The 18386-nt window shown below is 41.4% G+C and overlaps 1 protein-coding gene across 2 annotated transcripts in view; it reads right to left on the reverse strand.

Moving 5' to 3' along the window:
- Positions 1–17884, reverse strand: part of LOC120066365 (serine/threonine-protein kinase WNK1-like) — a 63102-nt gene extending 45218 nt beyond the window's left edge. For both annotated transcript variants that reach the window (XM_039017684.1, XM_039017682.1), the window contains exons 1-2: positions 17733–17884; positions 13820–15091 (exon numbers count right to left, since the gene is read on the reverse strand). In XM_039017684.1, the coding sequence (XP_038873612.1) occupies positions 13820–14614 (795 nt within the window). In that variant the 5' untranslated portion in view covers positions 14615–15091; positions 17733–17884. The remainder of the gene's footprint in view (positions 1–13819; positions 15092–17732) is intronic.
- Between the last annotated feature and the right edge of the window lie 502 nt (positions 17885–18386).

The raw sequence follows: 18386 nt of genomic DNA on the forward strand, positions 1-18386 counted from the left end.
ATTTTATTTTCTCCCTTTTTTAATGTGGTCTGGACGGGGGCTACGCTGTCATTTACTCAATGCGGGGCGGAGAGGATGAGGCATTTCTTTGGTGGGGAGGGGGAGACGTTGTGCGTTGCTAACTGTTCCCGGTCTTTTTTTTGTTGGAACACAGAATTGTGACTGAGCGGGGAGGTAATAGATCCAACGGGATATGTCGAGTTGTTTGGGAACTCTGCTGGGGTGTTCAGAGATTGTTATTTTATGTAAACCATTTATTTTCCTTTTATGTGAACGCAGCTGTAACTACTATCCACCTTTACCCAGAGATGACTTGCACTAAAGTTCGATTACTGTTCGATGACGATGACTAGTACCTTAAATCTATTGACATGGAACTGCCACGGTCTAGGCCATGCAATAAAACGGAAAAAGATACTATGTGCTCTAAAAAAGGAAAAAGCAGACATCGCGCTATTGCAAGAGACACACCTCTGTGATGCTGAACATGCCAAACTCCGCAGAGCTTGGGTGGGACAGGTGTATTTCTCATCTTTCAAATCCAACAGTAGAGGTACAGCAATACTTATCCATAAGAATGTTCCATTCATAATTGACAAAAACATATCTGATCCGGAAGGGAGATTTATTTTGATAACTGGGTCACTGTATGGGCAACCAATTACTATCTTAAACATATACGCCCCTAACACAGATACTCCTGCTTTTATGTCGAAAATGATAACCCTGTTCAATGAGCATTGTGTTTCCTTTGGAGTGTTGGCCGGAGATTTTAATTGTACCCTGAACCCAACCCTAGACAAATCATCTCAAGTCCCCACCACAAATCCTAGATCTGCAAAGATGTTGAACTCTCTTACTAAAGAGATGGGACTGATAGATATCTGGAGAGAGACTAATAGCTCAGCTATGGACTATACATACTACTCTAATGTCCATAACACCTACTCCCGTATAGATTACATTTTTATCCCAAAGAGTTTCATAAATTCAGCCACGTGTACAATCGGACCCATAGCGCTTTCGGATCACGCCTTTGTCCACCTCCGCTTTGACCTCTGCAAGACAAGGGTGCTCGCTGTCCCCCCTGCTCTACTTGTTGGGGGCGGAGCCTCTGGCAGAGTTGATAAGGAGCAATCCAAGTATTATGGGTGTTCCTGCAGGCGGCCTGCAGCACAAGATTTCGCTTTACGCGGATGATGTCTTGCTCTACATATCCAACCCTGAGAAATCCCTTCCTCCCATTTTAGACACAATTGCTCAGTATGGCACGTTTTCAGGTTATAAGATTAATTTTAACAAATCCACTGTCTGCCCTCTCAATATTACACTCACCAGTTCTATGAAGACACTATGCCCATTCCAATGGAAGACACAGGGGTTTCAATACCTTGGGATATTCATAACACCAGATCTGAATAGGCTTTTCAAGGAGAATTATCTTCCACTCCTGGATCGAATCAAGAACAACCTCCAAACCTGGATCTCCCTCCCAATTAGCTTAGTAGGAAGAATTAATGTAATCCGTATGAACATCCTCCCTAGACTGAACTATTTATTTCAGATGCTCCCATGCTATCTCCCAGCTTCCTTTTTCAAAACAATTAACCAAAGCATCACCAAATTTATATGGGGCAATAAAAAACCTAGGATCAAGCTCTCCACTCTATCGAAACCTGAATCTAAGGGTGGTCTTGCCCTTCCCTCCCTTCAATTGTACTACTGGTCTGCCCAAATCCGCAACATGCTAACATGGATCACAAACAGACAAGAGTCAACGTGGATCCAGATAGAAGCCCAATCCTGTGGTTCATTGCCACTAAGCTCAACTATATTCATTAATAACTTTAGTGAAGTGGGCAACATAGCCAAAACATTTGTGATTTACAGCACCCTACGAGCGTGGAGGGACTGTAAGAAATACCTGGGCATCTCCTCCCAAATATGTTCTCACTCGCCAATAGTAGGCAACCCAGACTTGCCAAAAGCCCTGAGGGATGCCAACTTTAATCTTTGGCATACTCTAGGAATCAGGACCTTTTCAGACCTATTTCATCAGAAGACCACTACACTGAAATCCTTTCAAGAGCTCTGCAATGAATTCAATGTGCCAAGATCCCATTTTTTTTTTTTAAATATCTTCAAATTAGACATGTCATCTCCTCATTTACTTCCAAGAGGAGGTTTAGAACTCAGTTGAAACCCTTCTTGTCACAGCACAATCCATTAAAGGCAAAATATCCTATATCTATAGACTCCTTTCTGAGAAAGGAGGATCCTCCTTTACTCCTTTGAAAATAATATGGGAAAAGGACCTTGGTCTGACTATCAGTGATGAGTTATGGGCGGAGGTTTGCGACAGGGTATACTGCTCCTCTACTAATGTAAAAATGAAAGAATCTAATTACAAATTTTTGTACAAATTCTATTACACTCCCCTGAGACTCCATAAAATGAAAACAGACATTTCTCCTAACTGTAAAAGATGTACCTCTGAAAGTGGAACCTATATGCATGTATTTTGGAGCTGTAGAGAGATTGCCAGATTTTGGCAATCTATACATACTGCTGCACAGAAAATACTAGATGTACAGTTTGATATGACCCCGTGTCTCTATCTTCTTAATGCCCAGCAGGACTTTGTTCTTGATCCTGACAGAGAAAATTTGCTCATGACCATTACATACTTTGCTAAGAAATTTATTCTTCTATTGTGGGCCTCTAATACTTCTCCTACATTTAAAATGTGGATTGACCAGATTGTTGACTTTCTCCCTCTTGAAAAGCTCACTTATGACCTCCACAAGAGACAGCCCAAGTTTGATAGACTCTGGTCTCCACTACTCAACTATATTTCAAATTGGACAGAGTGAATGGGGGAATCAGGGAGATGAGCAGATGCGTGTTGTGTAAGGTGCTGTAAAATCTAAAAACTAATTATTGGCTCGTCATCTCAGCTAAGGCTGGAAATAGCTAATAAGAACCTTGATAGTGCTGCTGCAAGTTCTATAATTTAAATTTTGTTATAATTATTATTTGTGTGTGTGTGTGTATATGTATGTATGTATGTATGTATGTATGTATGTATATATATATATATATATATATATAAACAATTTTGTATTATTATTATTATTATTATTTTTAAGTCACATCTGTGAATGTGGAATGTGTTTGGTTGGTTGATTGAAAACTTAAAACTTTAAATTGAAAAAAAAAAAAAAATCTGTGAATAACACTTGTATCTTTTATCAATGTTTATTATGAGTATTTCTGTGATTTGATGTGGCTCTGTGCAAATTCACAGGATGTTTTGGAGGCAAAGCCAAATGTAAACTGAGGTTTTTGGATATAAATATGAACTTGATCGAACAAAACATACATGTATTGTGTAACATGTTGCCCCGGGAGTGTCATCTGATGAAGAATATATCAAAGGTTAGTGATTCATTTTATCAATATTTCTGCTTTTTGTGACTCCTCTCTTTGGTTGGAAAATCGCTGTATGCTTTCTGTGACTAGTTGCTGACCTAACATAATGATATGTTCTGCTTTCGCCGAAAAGCTTTTTTGAAATCGGACACTGTGGTTGGATTAACGAGAATTGTCTTTTAAATGGTGTCTAATACTTGTATGTTTGAGAAAATTGAATTATGAGATTTCTGTTGATTGAATTTGGCGCCCTGCAATTTCATTGGCTGTTGGCGAGGGGTTCCGCTAGTCCTAGACAGGTTAATTCACCCGTTTCCATACATGTTTCATTTTAAAACATTTATCTTACAAAAGGAGTTTAATCTAACTGCTTAACTATTTATCTGTACATGGAATTGTATTTGTTGTTCTTTTACAAATTTTTCCCTAATCTTTACAGGAAAATTCCATGGGCACTATCTGATGGGTGGAGACATTTCACTGCAGCTAATGTAGAAGGAAAAGCTGTGTACATTTGCAAATACTGTGCCAAATCATATGTGAAGAATGCAACAAAGATGCAGAATCATCTGGCCAAGTGCATAAAGTTCCCTCCAATGCTCACAACAAGCAACCTCTGACAAAAGTCCCTGTACTTCAATTTGAGGTGAAAATGATGAATCAGACACCTTATTGATAGCAACAGCTCATGGTCCTCATGGAATCAGAAGTTTTTTTGACTCAATGGAGGAACGTAGTCAGAGAAATGCTGATGAATGTCTTGCTCGAGCTGTTCACCTCTTATGCTCACAGGCAATATGTATTGGAAGAGATTTCTGAATGTTCTTTGCCCAGCATACATCCCTCCAACCAGACATGCTTTATCTACTCATTTGCTGGATGCAGAGTTCAACAGAGTTCAAGTGAAGGTCAAGCAAATCATAGAGAAAGCAGACTATTGCAATCATCTCTGATGTGTGGTCGAATGTTTGTGGGCAAGGAATAATTAACTTAATCATCTCTACCCCTCAACCAGTATTCTACAAAAGTACAAGCACAAGGGACAACAGACCCACCGGTCTCTACATTGCAGATGAGCTGAAGGCAGTTATCAATGACCTTGGACCACAGAATGTATTTGCTCTGGTGACAGACAATGCTGCGAACATGAAGACTGCTTGGTTAAAGTGGAGGAGTCCTACCCTCACATCACACCCATTGGCTGTGCTGCTCATGCATTGAATCTGCTCCTCAAGGACATCATGGCACTGAAAACAATGGATACACTCTACAAGAGAGCCAAGGAAATGGTTAGGTATGTATAGGGTCATCAAGTTATAGTAGCAATCTACCTCACCAAGCAAAGTGAGAAGAATAAGAGCACCGCATTTAAGCTGCCCAGCAACACCTGCTGGGGTGGTGTTGTCATGTTTGACAGTCTCCTGGAGGGGAAGGAGTATCTCCAAGAAATGGCCATATCACAGTCTGCCGATATGGACAGCCCCATCAAGAGGATCCTCCTGGATGATGTATTTTGGGAGAGAGTGGTAAGCAGCCCGAAACTCCTGAAACCTATAACAGTAGCCATTGCACGGATTGAGGGAGACAATGCCATCCTGTCTGATGTTCAGACTCTGCTTGCAGATGTAAAAGAAGAAATCCATACTGCCCTGCCCACTTCACCGTTGCTCCAAGCAGAGGAAACTGCAGTTCTGAAATACATCAAAAAGCATGAAGACTTCTGCCTGAAGCCCATACACGCCACAGCGTACATGTTGGACCCCAAGCATGCTGGCAAGAGCATCCTGTCTGGTGCAGAGATCAACAAGGCCTATGGTGTCATCACTACCGTGTCTCGCTACCTTGGCCTGGATGAGGACAAGGTTCTTGGTAGTCTGGCGAAGTACACTTCCAAGCAAGGGCTTTGGGATGGAGATGCAATATGGCAGTCGTGTCAACATATCCTATCAGGAACTTGGTGGAAGGGACTTCGTGGATCTGAGGCTCTTTCCCCTATTGCCTCCATCATCCCCCAAATCCCACCAACATCAGCCGCCTCAGAGCGCAACTGGTCCTTGTTTGGGAAAACACACAAAAAAGCACGCAACAGGCTGACCAACACAAGGGTTGAAAAAGGGGTGGCCATCCGGGCAAATGAGGCTTTTTGAGCCTGACAACGAGCCATCCTCAACAAGGTTGGAAAGTGACAGTGAAGATGAGGCCTCAGTCTGATGTTCAAGAGGTGGACATTGAGGAGGTCCAGGGAGAAGACATGGAAGCCTGAGAGGAAGACAACCAAAGCTTTAGTTTCTAAACTATCATTTTACAGATGCATGTTGAAAATGTTTTTGGGAAATGCGATGGGGATCATTCAATATTCCCTTTAGTTGTTCAGTGAAATCAGCCCATGTGAAGAGTCAACTCATTTAATTAAATTTCGTAACGAAATTGTTTTTTAAATTTATATTTGAAGGATTTAATAATTTGCAATTATGTCTACCTATGATAAGGTAAAATGTTTGTCTCCATATGATATGGTAAATATATCCAATGCAAAAAACATCTACATTTAAATGGTATATTAATTTGCATATATTCCCATTAATTCCTACGGTAAGTTTCCACCTCTGAATATTCCCCAAAATGTGCAACCCTACTGCTGATCGAATACCTGTTCGTGAATGCAGGAATTTAATTGGTCTAAAGACAAGAGCAAAGAACTCTCATCCGAGTGGAAGTACAAAATTAGTCAGAAGCTGAGCAGAAATTACAATAAGAAGCATTTTAGATCGGAGTTTACAAAACACAGCAAGAGCTTTCTGCGTTCTCTTTTCTTTTTATGCGTGAAAAATGCAGAACTCTGTATTACAGTGACCCCTGTTACACAGATAAAGAACAGTGCACATTCAACACTGATGTGCACAACAATGACTGAGTAATAGTTGCATTAATATGAGGCAACTCACGGGGAATGTTCATATGAGATGACAACATGCTCTTCACCAAACCAAACATTTATCCATTCTCTACGGGACTTTTGGTAGGCCGTCATTGTAAATAAGAATGTGTTATTAACTGACTTGCCTAATTAAATAAAAAAATAAGGACGATAAAGGTTTGAGATGGAAAGTTAGAGGGAGCATAAATGAAGGTGAAAAGGCAAGAATATATTGAGAGTCAAAGCAACAAAAACATTTACGAGCAGTTTGATTTAGTTATATGCTTTAGGTCTGAATCCTGTGGAGATAGTGGAGATATGCCTCACTAAGTCAGTCACATGCCACTGTCAACATCATCTCTGAAGAATGGAGGGGGCTGAAGAGAGAAGGAGGAACGGAGGGGAGAGAGAGAGGGTGGATGCATAGAGGGCTGAAGGGGGACTGGATGGGTAGAAACCGGTTGTACTTCACACAGAAGATTAGAAATGCCTCTGTCAGGAATCTGACCCATTTTACATTCAAACAAACATTGAGCTCAGGAGCGCACTGAGCATGTGCAGGATTGTCTCTCTGCACTGAGCGACAGGGGAGGGGCCTGGTCTGTGTCAGCAGTATCTCCACAGGCTGTGTTGTCAGTGTGTGTGTTGTGTGGGGTCTGTGCTGGTTCTGACAGGCTGAAAGCGAGTCAACATAAATATACATGTACTGAATGGGGTTAACCTCTGCTGTGCGTCTTGTCCTTTTCCCTGGAAAAGCAGACAGCCCGTCTGAGCCTGTGCTATCGTTGGGCCTTTGGCTTGGCCAGAATCACCCTTAGCTACAGCTACTAAGCTAAAGCAGAATGCTGCAGCCCTTTCACTACAAGGAGTAGAACAAGAAACAGCACTACAGAGTTACAGAAGACGCAGAGTAAAAAAATAAACTCCAGGGGGAAATGAAAGTGTTATTGACTGTATTCAGGTGGTCTATTTAACTAAGGCCCGAAGCCAGGTCAACATCTAATAAATAAATAACGCTTTTAGAAGAAATCAGGCCCGGCCTCTTAAAGGGGAAACATCCGTGGCTGTGACTCGGGAGACTGAATCAGCGAGGAAATCACTCTGGCTGTGGGCCACGAGAACAAAGTCTACTGGAATGCAAAGACAAACCAGTCACCGGTGTTGTGTGGTCGCGTGGACCTAAGGAACAGTACTGGGTCCAGTAGGCATGAAACGATTTAGAAACGGATCAACAAGAACAAAGACTGAATATGACAATTTCAAAAAGCTTTGCTGCTTTTTGGACTAATGAACAAGACCCTTACATTCAGAAAGGGGTAGGTCCATCCTGAAAGAAAATATATTTTCATCTCTGTAAGATTATATTCTATTGGCAACGGGATAGATCTCAAAGAGTAAATGCCAGCAACTCATGACTAAGGAGATAAGGCCCATCATAAATACAAAGGGAGATTGCAATAGTGTAAGCAGCAAATGTCAGGAGAATTATTCTGTTTCCCCTATAGTCATTTAGCAGTGGCGGGCCGCCGCTGCTAAATCATTGCCGCTACTCCAAGAAATATGATGCAAAAATGTTCTGACATACTTTTTTATTTATTTTTTTATAATAATTTGAGATGGTAAAACATTGTCAGTGTAAACTTAAACTGGATGTAAAGTATGAAGAAAAGATAAAGGAGCTATATATTTTTTTTTAAATAAGATCTTCTTTGAGAACTAACAAATCACCAATAAAAACTAGACAGCCTGAGGAAAAAAAACAAAAATAAGTGTCATGTATGGGGGACCCATTGATTTTGTTAGAATGTTTGAGTCACAGATAGCATAAGAACACGGCATGGCAAAATGTGTAGAATTGCACGAAATCTGCTTTAAAACCGCAAAATTGTGTCTCCGTGGCCAAGACGAGGACCTTTAAAATCTTTGGTCAGAGACCGTGCATGCAATTGGCCACGCCCACGCCCCATGCTAACGGCTGCTGAAAAAAATTATAAGGGAAACATTGTTATTGGACTGTCCATTTCCCTTTTAAGAATGAGTTCTACGATTACAATGGACCACTCTATCCATCAAGAGATCCTTACTTTGATGGATGTAATTTATATGGAGTCTACAGCTCGCATTCATGGAGCTAAAGACACTTTGAACTAGTGATGCACCGATATTACATTTTTGGCCGATACCGATATCCGATATTTTCCTTGCCAAAAAAAGCGATACCAATATTTAAAATTTTACCGGCCTTAAGCATTCTAGTACAGTTAAATAGTTGACACACACATGGACGCAGCGGTCTAAGGCATGGCATCTCAGTGCAAGAGGCGTCACTACAGTCCCTGGTTCAAATCCAGGCTGTATCACATCTGGCGTGATTGTAAGTCCCATAGGGTGGCGCACAATTGGCCCAGCATCATCCGGGTTTGGCCGGGGTAGGCAGTCAAGGTAAATAATAATATGTTGTTAAATGACTTGCCTAGTTAAATAAAAGGTTACACACACACACACTGACCCCCCCAAAAAATCCCCATTACCAGTAAAACAATCAAAACCTATTTCTTTCACTTACTTGCTGTTTCTTTGTTCAGTCGTTTCATTCTCAAACAGGATTTCTATGGAACACCGTTTGGGTTGTTGCGTGTCAAAAAATATACACGTCAACTAAGCTTGTTGACCAATCAGGACTGCATGTCACATAATAATTAAACACATTCATGAATTGTTTACATAGTTATTACACAATCACTCCTATTTCACATGTAAGAACGATTCATCGATACGTACAGTCGAAGACGGAGGTTTACATACTCTTAGGTTGGAGTCATTAAAACTCGTTTTCAACCACTCCACAAATTTCTTATTAACAAACTATTGTTTTGGCAAGTCGGTTAGGACATCTACTATATGCATGACACAAGTCATTTTTCCAACAATTGTTTACAGACAGATTATTTCACTGTATCACAATTCCAGTGGGTCAGAAGTTTACATACACTAAGTTTACTGTGCCTTTAAACAGCTTGGAAAATTCAAGAAAACTATGTCATGGCATTAGAAGATTCTGAAAGACTAATTGACATCATTTGAGTCAATTGGAGGTGTACCTGTGGATGTATTTCAAGGCCTACCTTCAATCTCTGTGCCTATTTGCTTGACATCGTGGGAAAATCAAAAGAAATCAGCCAAGATATCAGAAAATAAATTGTAGACCTCCACAAGTCTGGTTCACCCTTGGGAGGAATTTCCAAAATGCCTGAAAGTACCACATTCATCTGTACAAACAATAGTATGCAAATATAAACACCATGGGACCACGCAGCCATCATACCGCTCAGGAAGAAGACGCGTTCAGTCTCCTAGAGATTAACGTACTTTGGTGCGAAAAGTGCAACTCAATCCCTGAACAGCAGCAAAGGACCTTGTGAAGATGCTAGAGGAAACAGGTAAAAAAGTATCTATATCCACAGTAAAACGAGTCCTATATTGACATAACCTGAAAGGCCGCTCAGCAAGGAAGAAGCCAGTGCTCCAAATCCGCCATAAAAAAGCCAGACTGCAACTGCAGATGGGGGCAAAGATCGTACTTTTTGGAGAAAGGTCCTCTGGTCTGATGAAACAAAAATAGAACTGTTTGGCCATAATGACCATCGTTATGTTTAGAGGAAAAGGGGGAAGCTTGCAAGCCGAAGAACACCATCACAACCGTGAAGCACGGGGATGGCAGCAACATGTTTTGGGGGTGCTTTGCTGCAGGAGACTGGTGCACTTCACAAAATAGATGGCATCATGAGGCAGGACAATTATGTGGATATATTGAAGCAACATCTCAAGGCATCAGTCAGGAAGTTAAAACTTGGTCGCTAATGGGTCTTCCAAATGGACAATGACCCCAAGCATACTTCCAAAGTTGTGGCAAAATGGCTTAAGGACAACAAAGTCAAGGTATTGGAGTGGCCATCACAAAGCCCTGACCTCAATCCTACAGAAAATGTGTGGGCAGAACTGAAAAAGCGTGTGCGAGCAAGGAGGCCTACAAACCTGACTCACTTACACCAGCTCTGTCAGGAGGAATGGGCCAAAATTCACCCAATTTATTGTGGGAAGCTTGTGGAAGGCTACCCAAAACATTTGACCCAAGTTAAACAATTCATAGACAATGCTAGCAAATTCTAATTGAGTGTATGTAAACTTCTGACCCACTGGGAATGTGATGAAAGAAATAAAAGCTGAAATAAATAATTCTCTCACCTATTATTCTGACATTTCACATTCTTAAAATAAAGTGGTGATCCTAACTGACCTAAAACAGGGAATTTTTACAAGGATTAAATGTCAGGAATTGTGAAAAACTGAGTTTAAATGTATTTGGCTAAGGTGTAAGTAAACTTCCGACTTCAACTGTATGCTATGATGCTGGTAAAGTTGTCTCGCGCACCTACTGTGCTGGTCATAAAAAAAAACGAACTACCTCATGGATGCAAACAATGTTCTTCCACAAAAACATAATCTGTTTCAGTAGCTATATAGTTAGCTAGCTAACTATATAGCTAGGTGTAATCTAAAATAACCCTAATTTATAAGACAGTTCTTATTTGATTAATGGTGGTTGGACCACAATAAGGATTAGCTCAATTGTGGCTCAACCCACAATAAGGATTGAGCCACAATAAGGATTAGCCACAATAGTGGACTTTGCGGTTAGCCATCAAAATAAAAGAATTGCATAATTCTGTCAATGTCATTGACAGTGATGCAATTGAATACACAATAGTAGAATTATGCCATAATTGAATAGATCATGCTAAACGAGGTTGGAATGTTATATAAAATCAAAAGACAATCATTTGTTCATTTGACAAATCTGTTGAAATCACACTGGATGTATTATACTTTAGAATTGCATTGGGGGCATAGTTATTTCACTGTACAGCCTTACCTATGGATTGTGGATCAATGACATGGGGTATCAGCCTACTCAATGACACCCAGAGAACATTAGCGTCGTAGCTCTTATTGCGGGACCCTGAAACAACTGTAAATTGAACAATATTTATTGTCAACTTGTGTGTATTGAACACTATTCCCGAGGAAAAACAATACTACGTGGATGTTTTGGAGTCTAACTGAGGATGACTTTGGGAAAAAATAGCTTGGGTATTGAGTAGACTGATAACCCATTTCATTGATCCCCAATCCTTAGGTAAAGCTGTACAGTACAATATGAATGTCAATACTGCTGCCAATGACTGGAACGAATTGCAAAAATCGCTGAAGTTGGAGACATATCTCCATCACTAACTTTAAACATCAGATATCTGAGCAGCTAATCGATCGCTGCAGCTATACAAAGCCTATCTGTAAATAGCCCATCCAATCTACCTACCTCATCCCCATATTGTTTTTATTTACTTTTTGCACACCAGTATTTATACTTACTCATCATCATCTGCACATCTATCACTCCAGGGTTAATTTGCTAAATTGTAATTACTTCGCTACTATGGCCTATTTATTGCCTTACCTCCTTACACCATTTGTACACACTGTATAAAGACTTTCTATTGTGTTATTGACTGTACGCTTGTTTATTCCATGTGTAACTCTGTGTTGTTGTTTGTGTCGCACTGCTTTGCTTTATCTTGGCCAGGTCGCAGTTGTAACTGAGAACCTGTTCTCATCTAGCCTACCTGGTTAAATAAAGGTGGGGAGAAAAAACACACAATAGGCTGACAGGGGAGGTGATTTCACACAGTCACAGTCCCGCGATAAGAGCTACAATGATAATATTTGCGTGAACTCTAATATGGCATGATTCCACCAATTGTAACCTTCTGCATCACTTTCAAATAGGTACTTTTATTTTGAAGGCAAACCTCAAATTCCACTACTGTGCCTAATCCTTCTTGTGGCTAGCTTCACAACACATAACCCGGGCAGGTTGAGCCTCACTAGCCAGATGAAGCTAGCTGGCTGCTTATAACGTTAGCTTTGGGCAACAGGATTATGTAGCTGGCTTGCTATTTATTTTCATGAATTGAAGTTCAATTTCAATAGGCAAACAACAAGTGGCTACCCACCTAATACTTACAAGGATTCCTAAATCATTGCTAAGAATAATGAAAATGACTGCAGTTTCTACTGGTCATTGTTTTCAGGCTGGTTTTATTGATGCTAGCTAGGTACCAAGCTAAAACAAGCTAGCTACCCCAGACATTGCGGTCAAACAAATTATGCTTTATTATCAACGTGGTATTGTTAACACACCATTCGTGGCCGGTGTTTGCTTGTTTGCAGACTTTTTTGTACAGCTTTGACAGTCCTACTGATAGTAGTGGTGGCAGTTGGCTTGCACATGCAAATTCAGAATAGAACTATGTTATTTGACTTATCAAAGTAAAAGCTAACTAGACATCGGGCCGATACCGACGTTGGCATTTTTAGCTAAGATGATACCGATTTTGGCATTTTTAGCTAATACCGTCCAAATGTAATATGTTCACCGATATATCGTGCATCCCTACTTTGAACCAATGGCTTCAAATGGTCCAGTGATTACTGGATTTGCAACACCACAACTGAAGGGATAACTATGACTGATTGACAGACCCTTAGGTGTTTAACCGGTGACAGTTACAATGTCCAAATGCCCCAGATGTGACTCAGACAGCATAAAGGCCAATAGTCACCGCAGAAGAAAAGAAAGGCAGACTTTTGGGCCTAGCCTGACTTGGCAATATGAGCAGCCTCGTCTCATAGGCTAGACATGACATAGTAAATGTAAATCGGGAAAGTCAAATGTTTGGTATGGCTACATAAGGCAGATGGTTACTTAATTAAGGCAAAAACATAAGTAGGGTGGTTGGTCAGCATGGATGGGTGGGCATAATACGCAAACGTTTAGCAACCCAAAGGTCACGTGTTCGAATCTCATCAAGGACAACCTTGCAACTTAATTGAACCTTTATTTAACCATTTTAGTTAACCCTACACATAACCTTAACTCAAAGCTAACTTTAGCCAACTAGCTAACATCAGCGGTAGCCACCTAGCCAACAGCTACAAATTGGAATTCGTAACATACTGTACTTTTTTCAAATTCGGAACATATTGCACAAATTGCAATTTGTAACATATCACATGAAATGGATGAGGAACATCCACAAATTAATACATACCATACGATACTCAACATACAGTATCCTACTAATGATTTACGTACAGAATAATACAAAATGCTCTGAGAACAGGTTGAGATGAGACTAGTATATTCTTCTCATAGATTTTGTAGGTTATGAGTGACTCAACAGGTTTTGTATGGGTCTGATTAGGGATCAACCGGTAACCTTTAAAGAGACAATTTTGTAAAAACTGGGCTTATCAGTAGTGCTCTTTCATATCAGTATTCATGGAGGGAAATGAGGATGCAAGTTTGTTAAGCTACATAGATAGTATTGAGATGTAGCCCAGTCTTACCTGCAGCTCACACCATGCCACCTCCACTGTGGTCTCTGTGTCCAGGCCCTTGTAGACCGTCTTGAAGGAACCACGTCCAATCTCAATGTCAAACTTCAGGAAACGCCCATCCGGCGACGTTCCCACCGCTTTCGTCTCGGCTTCCTCAATGTCATCTTGCACCTTCTTCTCCGCCTCTCTCAGTTCAGCCTCTACCCGGGCTTTCTCCTTCTCTTCCTTATCTGCTTCCCTCCCCTCTCCTTCACCCTCTCCTTCACCCTCTCCTCTCTCCTTCACCTCACTCTCAGGTTCAGGTTCTGTTGTTTGGCTCAGAGGTTGGGCAGCTAGACTGTTTGCTTGCTGAGCCACCACTGGTTCCTCATCACAGATATCCTGTAGTACAGCAGCCTTCTGCTCTACAGACACCACATCCACCTTCACTCCACCTTCGCACTCAGCCAACTCCTCCCTCACAGTCACACGGGGTGCAGGTCTTGGGGTGGGGAGTGCACCAGAGTGCCGGGGCGCGACATCTCGTACGCGGGGTACCAGGGGTGCAAGGACAGGGATTTTACTGGGTAAGGGGAGGTCAAGGGCTGTGGCGTTGGAGTCGCTGATGACGCTGCGACGGAAGAATGGTCGATGTTCTGCGGCGCAACGGTCGCGCTCCATGGTGTGGTGGCGCCGCCTCACCTCCGCTGCCATCCGTTCACCAACAAGCGAGTCCGAGCCAGACCCGTTGTTTCCGTTACCATTACCACTCTTGGGAAGGGGAGTCAGGAACTTAACCATCTTGTTGTTGGGCTTTTCCGACATCCCACCACCCCCAACGATAGTGAGCGGATATGATTCAACAAAGAAAAGAAAACTCAAACTTCATCCATAAAGGCTTTGGAAAGAAATGGAAATCTATGTGGTCAACAAAAAAAAAAATCAGACTGACCAATTAAAACAGGAGCTTGTTTTGCAAATCTCCCTCTCCTATTCCTACCTGAGTGACTGCTGCTTAAATACAGTTATTAGGTATACAGGGCTCAGAGTCTGGGTGGAGGATGGGGGGTGTTCTTTTGTAAATAGAAAAGAAGAGAACACTGTCACAGAACAGGGAGCGCTGCCAACACACGAGACCCTTTAGATCCACACCATCCATCCTGCAAGACACAGGGTACAGCTGCAATCCAGCATAAGGAGCCACCAGAAGGGAGGGGGAAAGAGCTAGACTCAGCTCCAGGCACCAAGCCTCACTGTGCAGGCAACGACAGGCCACACACTCCCAGCAGAGATCCAGTGTCACTGCAGGGGGAAAGAAACAGGGACAGATGAGATCAGTACAGCAATGAAATTTAGGGGGAAAGGGGCAAACTGGTTTAACTGTGTGAGGGGGTGGTCAACAAATCTGGAATTCCTGACTTAACAGGTAAAATTCCATCACTGACTGCAAAGAGAGGTTGGAGAGGAGTGTCTGATTAAAATCGTTTTTAACAAGCAGTACAAACTACAAAGTGAATTTTCAGTATTTATATATAAACAAGATGTGTCCCTGTCATGGTGGTCAAGTGCAGACAGTTCTCATGCTTTACAATACACAGCAAACGAAGTGTACTACTATGTAACTAAATATCATAACACACATAATACAATAGCTTCACTAGCTTGTGGTGCAGTCAAGCTATTCAAAATATTGCCCATTTATTCCAGCTGGCTGATCAATTCTGTGTGCTACGGCAAACAGTGCCTACAACCGACCATAACTTGTCGATACTTCCTCAATTCCCGATTTGGAAGACGGACGTTTAGAAGACAGTCTATGTCTAGTTGCAGGGGGTTCTTTTGAATTTAGAAAATGCTCTGTTATTAAACTGTTTCCATTTTTCGCACCATTAAGTAATCCAACAACGTGTATGCCACCTTCTTGTCTATTTTAAATCTCTCATTGATTGGGACAGGTGGGTGTCCATCCCAAAGTGCTGCATATCATTATGACACTCACCTGTCTCGATAAATGAGAGAAGATTTCAATTAGAAAAGATGGATAAATTCATTTAATAACAGAGCATCTTCTAAATTCAATTATAAACTGGGTGGCTCGAGCCCTGAATGCCGATTGGCTGACAGCCGTGGTACCACAGGTATGACAAAACATGTATTTCTACTGCTCTAATTACATTGGTAACCAGTTTATAATAGCAATAATGCACCTCTGGGTTTGTGGTATATGGCCAACATACCACGGCTTAGAGCTGTCTCCAGGCCGCGTTGCGTTGTGCCTAAGAACATCCCTTAGCCGTGGTATATTGGCCATATACCACACCGCCTCCTGCTTTATTGCTTAAACAAACCCTCTGCAACTAGACTTTGGCTGTCTTCCCAAAGCCAAGTTAAGGTTGGTTGAAAATTTGCTGTGTTAGGCCAAACAGTAACAGCTAACGGAGAAACACATTAGCCCATTACAATCTGCTAGCTAGGTGTAGTCTGAATCAGTATCTGGGAAAAGAGGAGATGATTAATATGATGAGTCTCCTCTCTAGCCCAGTTAGGTACCATTCATTTTCCTATTAAAACAGCGGTGCAAGTGTTGGGTCAAAATACATTCCTTTGTCACCAAATATGGAGTTTCGATGAGCAGCTGTAGTCATTTACTGTTTTCACGCCCGTGTGTACTTCCAAAAAGGGTCTTAAAACATAAGCAGCACAAAAATTGTATTGTCAGGAAAGAATATGTATTGTTTTTTTACCAAGTGTGCACGTGCTTCCACCTCTTCAGTACTTCCAATAAAATCACTAATAATCTGAATAATTAGTGACTAATTACCGCAGCAGTACAGTATCCCGAAAGATCATTGATTTTATCACCTACAACAGTATTAATATAGGTGACGTTTTTACAGTAATCTTAATGAATATGTGGATTTGGCGCAGACACATTTTTATTTAGAGATTTTTCTGAAGTATCTACCGGGCGTGACAGCAGTAAATTACAATGGCTACACAAATAATCTCCACGCGTGGGGAGTAACTAAGGTATTTTGACAATATAACGCTTGCAGAGCGGTCTAAAGGAAAACGAATGGTAGCTAACTGGGCTAGAGAGGAGACTGGTCATATTCATCGTCTCTGCTTGGATTAATTTCGGAGTTTTGCAGAGAAAATCATGTGTTACATTTGAGCACAGCCATAGCGGACACTTGACTGGCTGCTGACTGTAGATAACAAGGCGTTTAGTTTACCACAACGGCCTTAGCTACGACAAACAATATTACAGAACATGAAGCTGACGTTAACTAGCCATTGCTGGTATATACCGTTAGCTAGTTATGTCATCCATCAATGTAAACTAGTTGACATTGAAAACAGTAAACAACATTTCACACATTAACGTAGTTAATATATTTAAAATTGAAGATTTTTTTTTTTTTGTCTGGACAAACGTTAGTGTTAACTTGCTCACAGGCATCATCGTTCCATGTTGGATTGCGCATTTAGCTAGTATCTAGCTAGCGTTAGTGATAGCTACACTCTTATGCCTGATGATGGCGGCAAGCCAGCAGCTTTGTAGCTATCTAACTAACCTTAGTGATAGCTACACTCTCCTGCTTGATGGCGGCTAGCCGGCTAGTTAGCAGCTAGCTAACTACCCCAGCGTAACTAGTAAAAGAGCAATTGAATAGCGTCGTTTGTCAAAATACATAATCGAGAAATCGAAACGATAAAACAAATCAATACAAAGACAAAAACGAACATTGAATGTTCCCCTTGACCGTTTAAAATCTGTCTGATAAACGTTAGCTATGGCTAGCTGGAGCGAGGGTTCTTTGTTAACGTTATCTCCGCATAGAACATCGAAGATAAGTTCCGCGTTGCCATAACTGCGATTCACTCCCCGCCATAGTAGGCTTCAACTAATATAAATACGTTGATTTGTAGTGTCATTTACCGTCGTTTGGTCAAGTTTCCATCCATAAGTAGTCTTCAAGCTGTGAGATAACTCTAACACGTTTACCAAAGCCACGGAGCCTGTTGGAATCACTGTATAATAATTACTGTCGGAACGTTCCCAGATGAGGCGGGTCTTCTCTCGTGCTAGCGGAGGACTAGAACCGCCTCCTTCCCACTAACGACGGCAGTTTGATAGCTTCGAACCAGGCACTCCCCCAAATTCATCCGGCTACTAGCGGCAAGATAGCTACTGCTACGTTGTGGGTGGTCAATAGACACCACCGCTAGCGTAACTGAATATGGCGACCTCACAAGAACACTCACCTCAGTGTTGTCACAAGTAGAACATATTTGGTGTTGTCCATAGAAATAGAATCGTATTCTATAATGGATCCTATCTGTATGGCGCTGTGCAAAAGTGATGCAGCTTCGGAGAGACGATAACCTGCAAACCGATTATCAAAATGTAAACAAGAGCACTCAAAAATGAAATGTAGGCGGAGTTTTAGACAGCATAATTTCCCATTAACTATAGCATCATGACTTGTTTGAGATCATGTAGAAGAAGAGTAATGACAAAACATACCATGCATGTTTGTTGCAATTGTACAGGGATAGTTAAATCGACTTTAGTTCAAGGGATAGGGGGCTT

This window comes from Salvelinus namaycush, chromosome 21 (assembly GCF_016432855.1).
Source record: "Salvelinus namaycush isolate Seneca chromosome 21, SaNama_1.0, whole genome shotgun sequence".
Classification (NCBI taxonomy): Eukaryota; Metazoa; Chordata; class Actinopteri; order Salmoniformes; family Salmonidae; genus Salvelinus; species Salvelinus namaycush.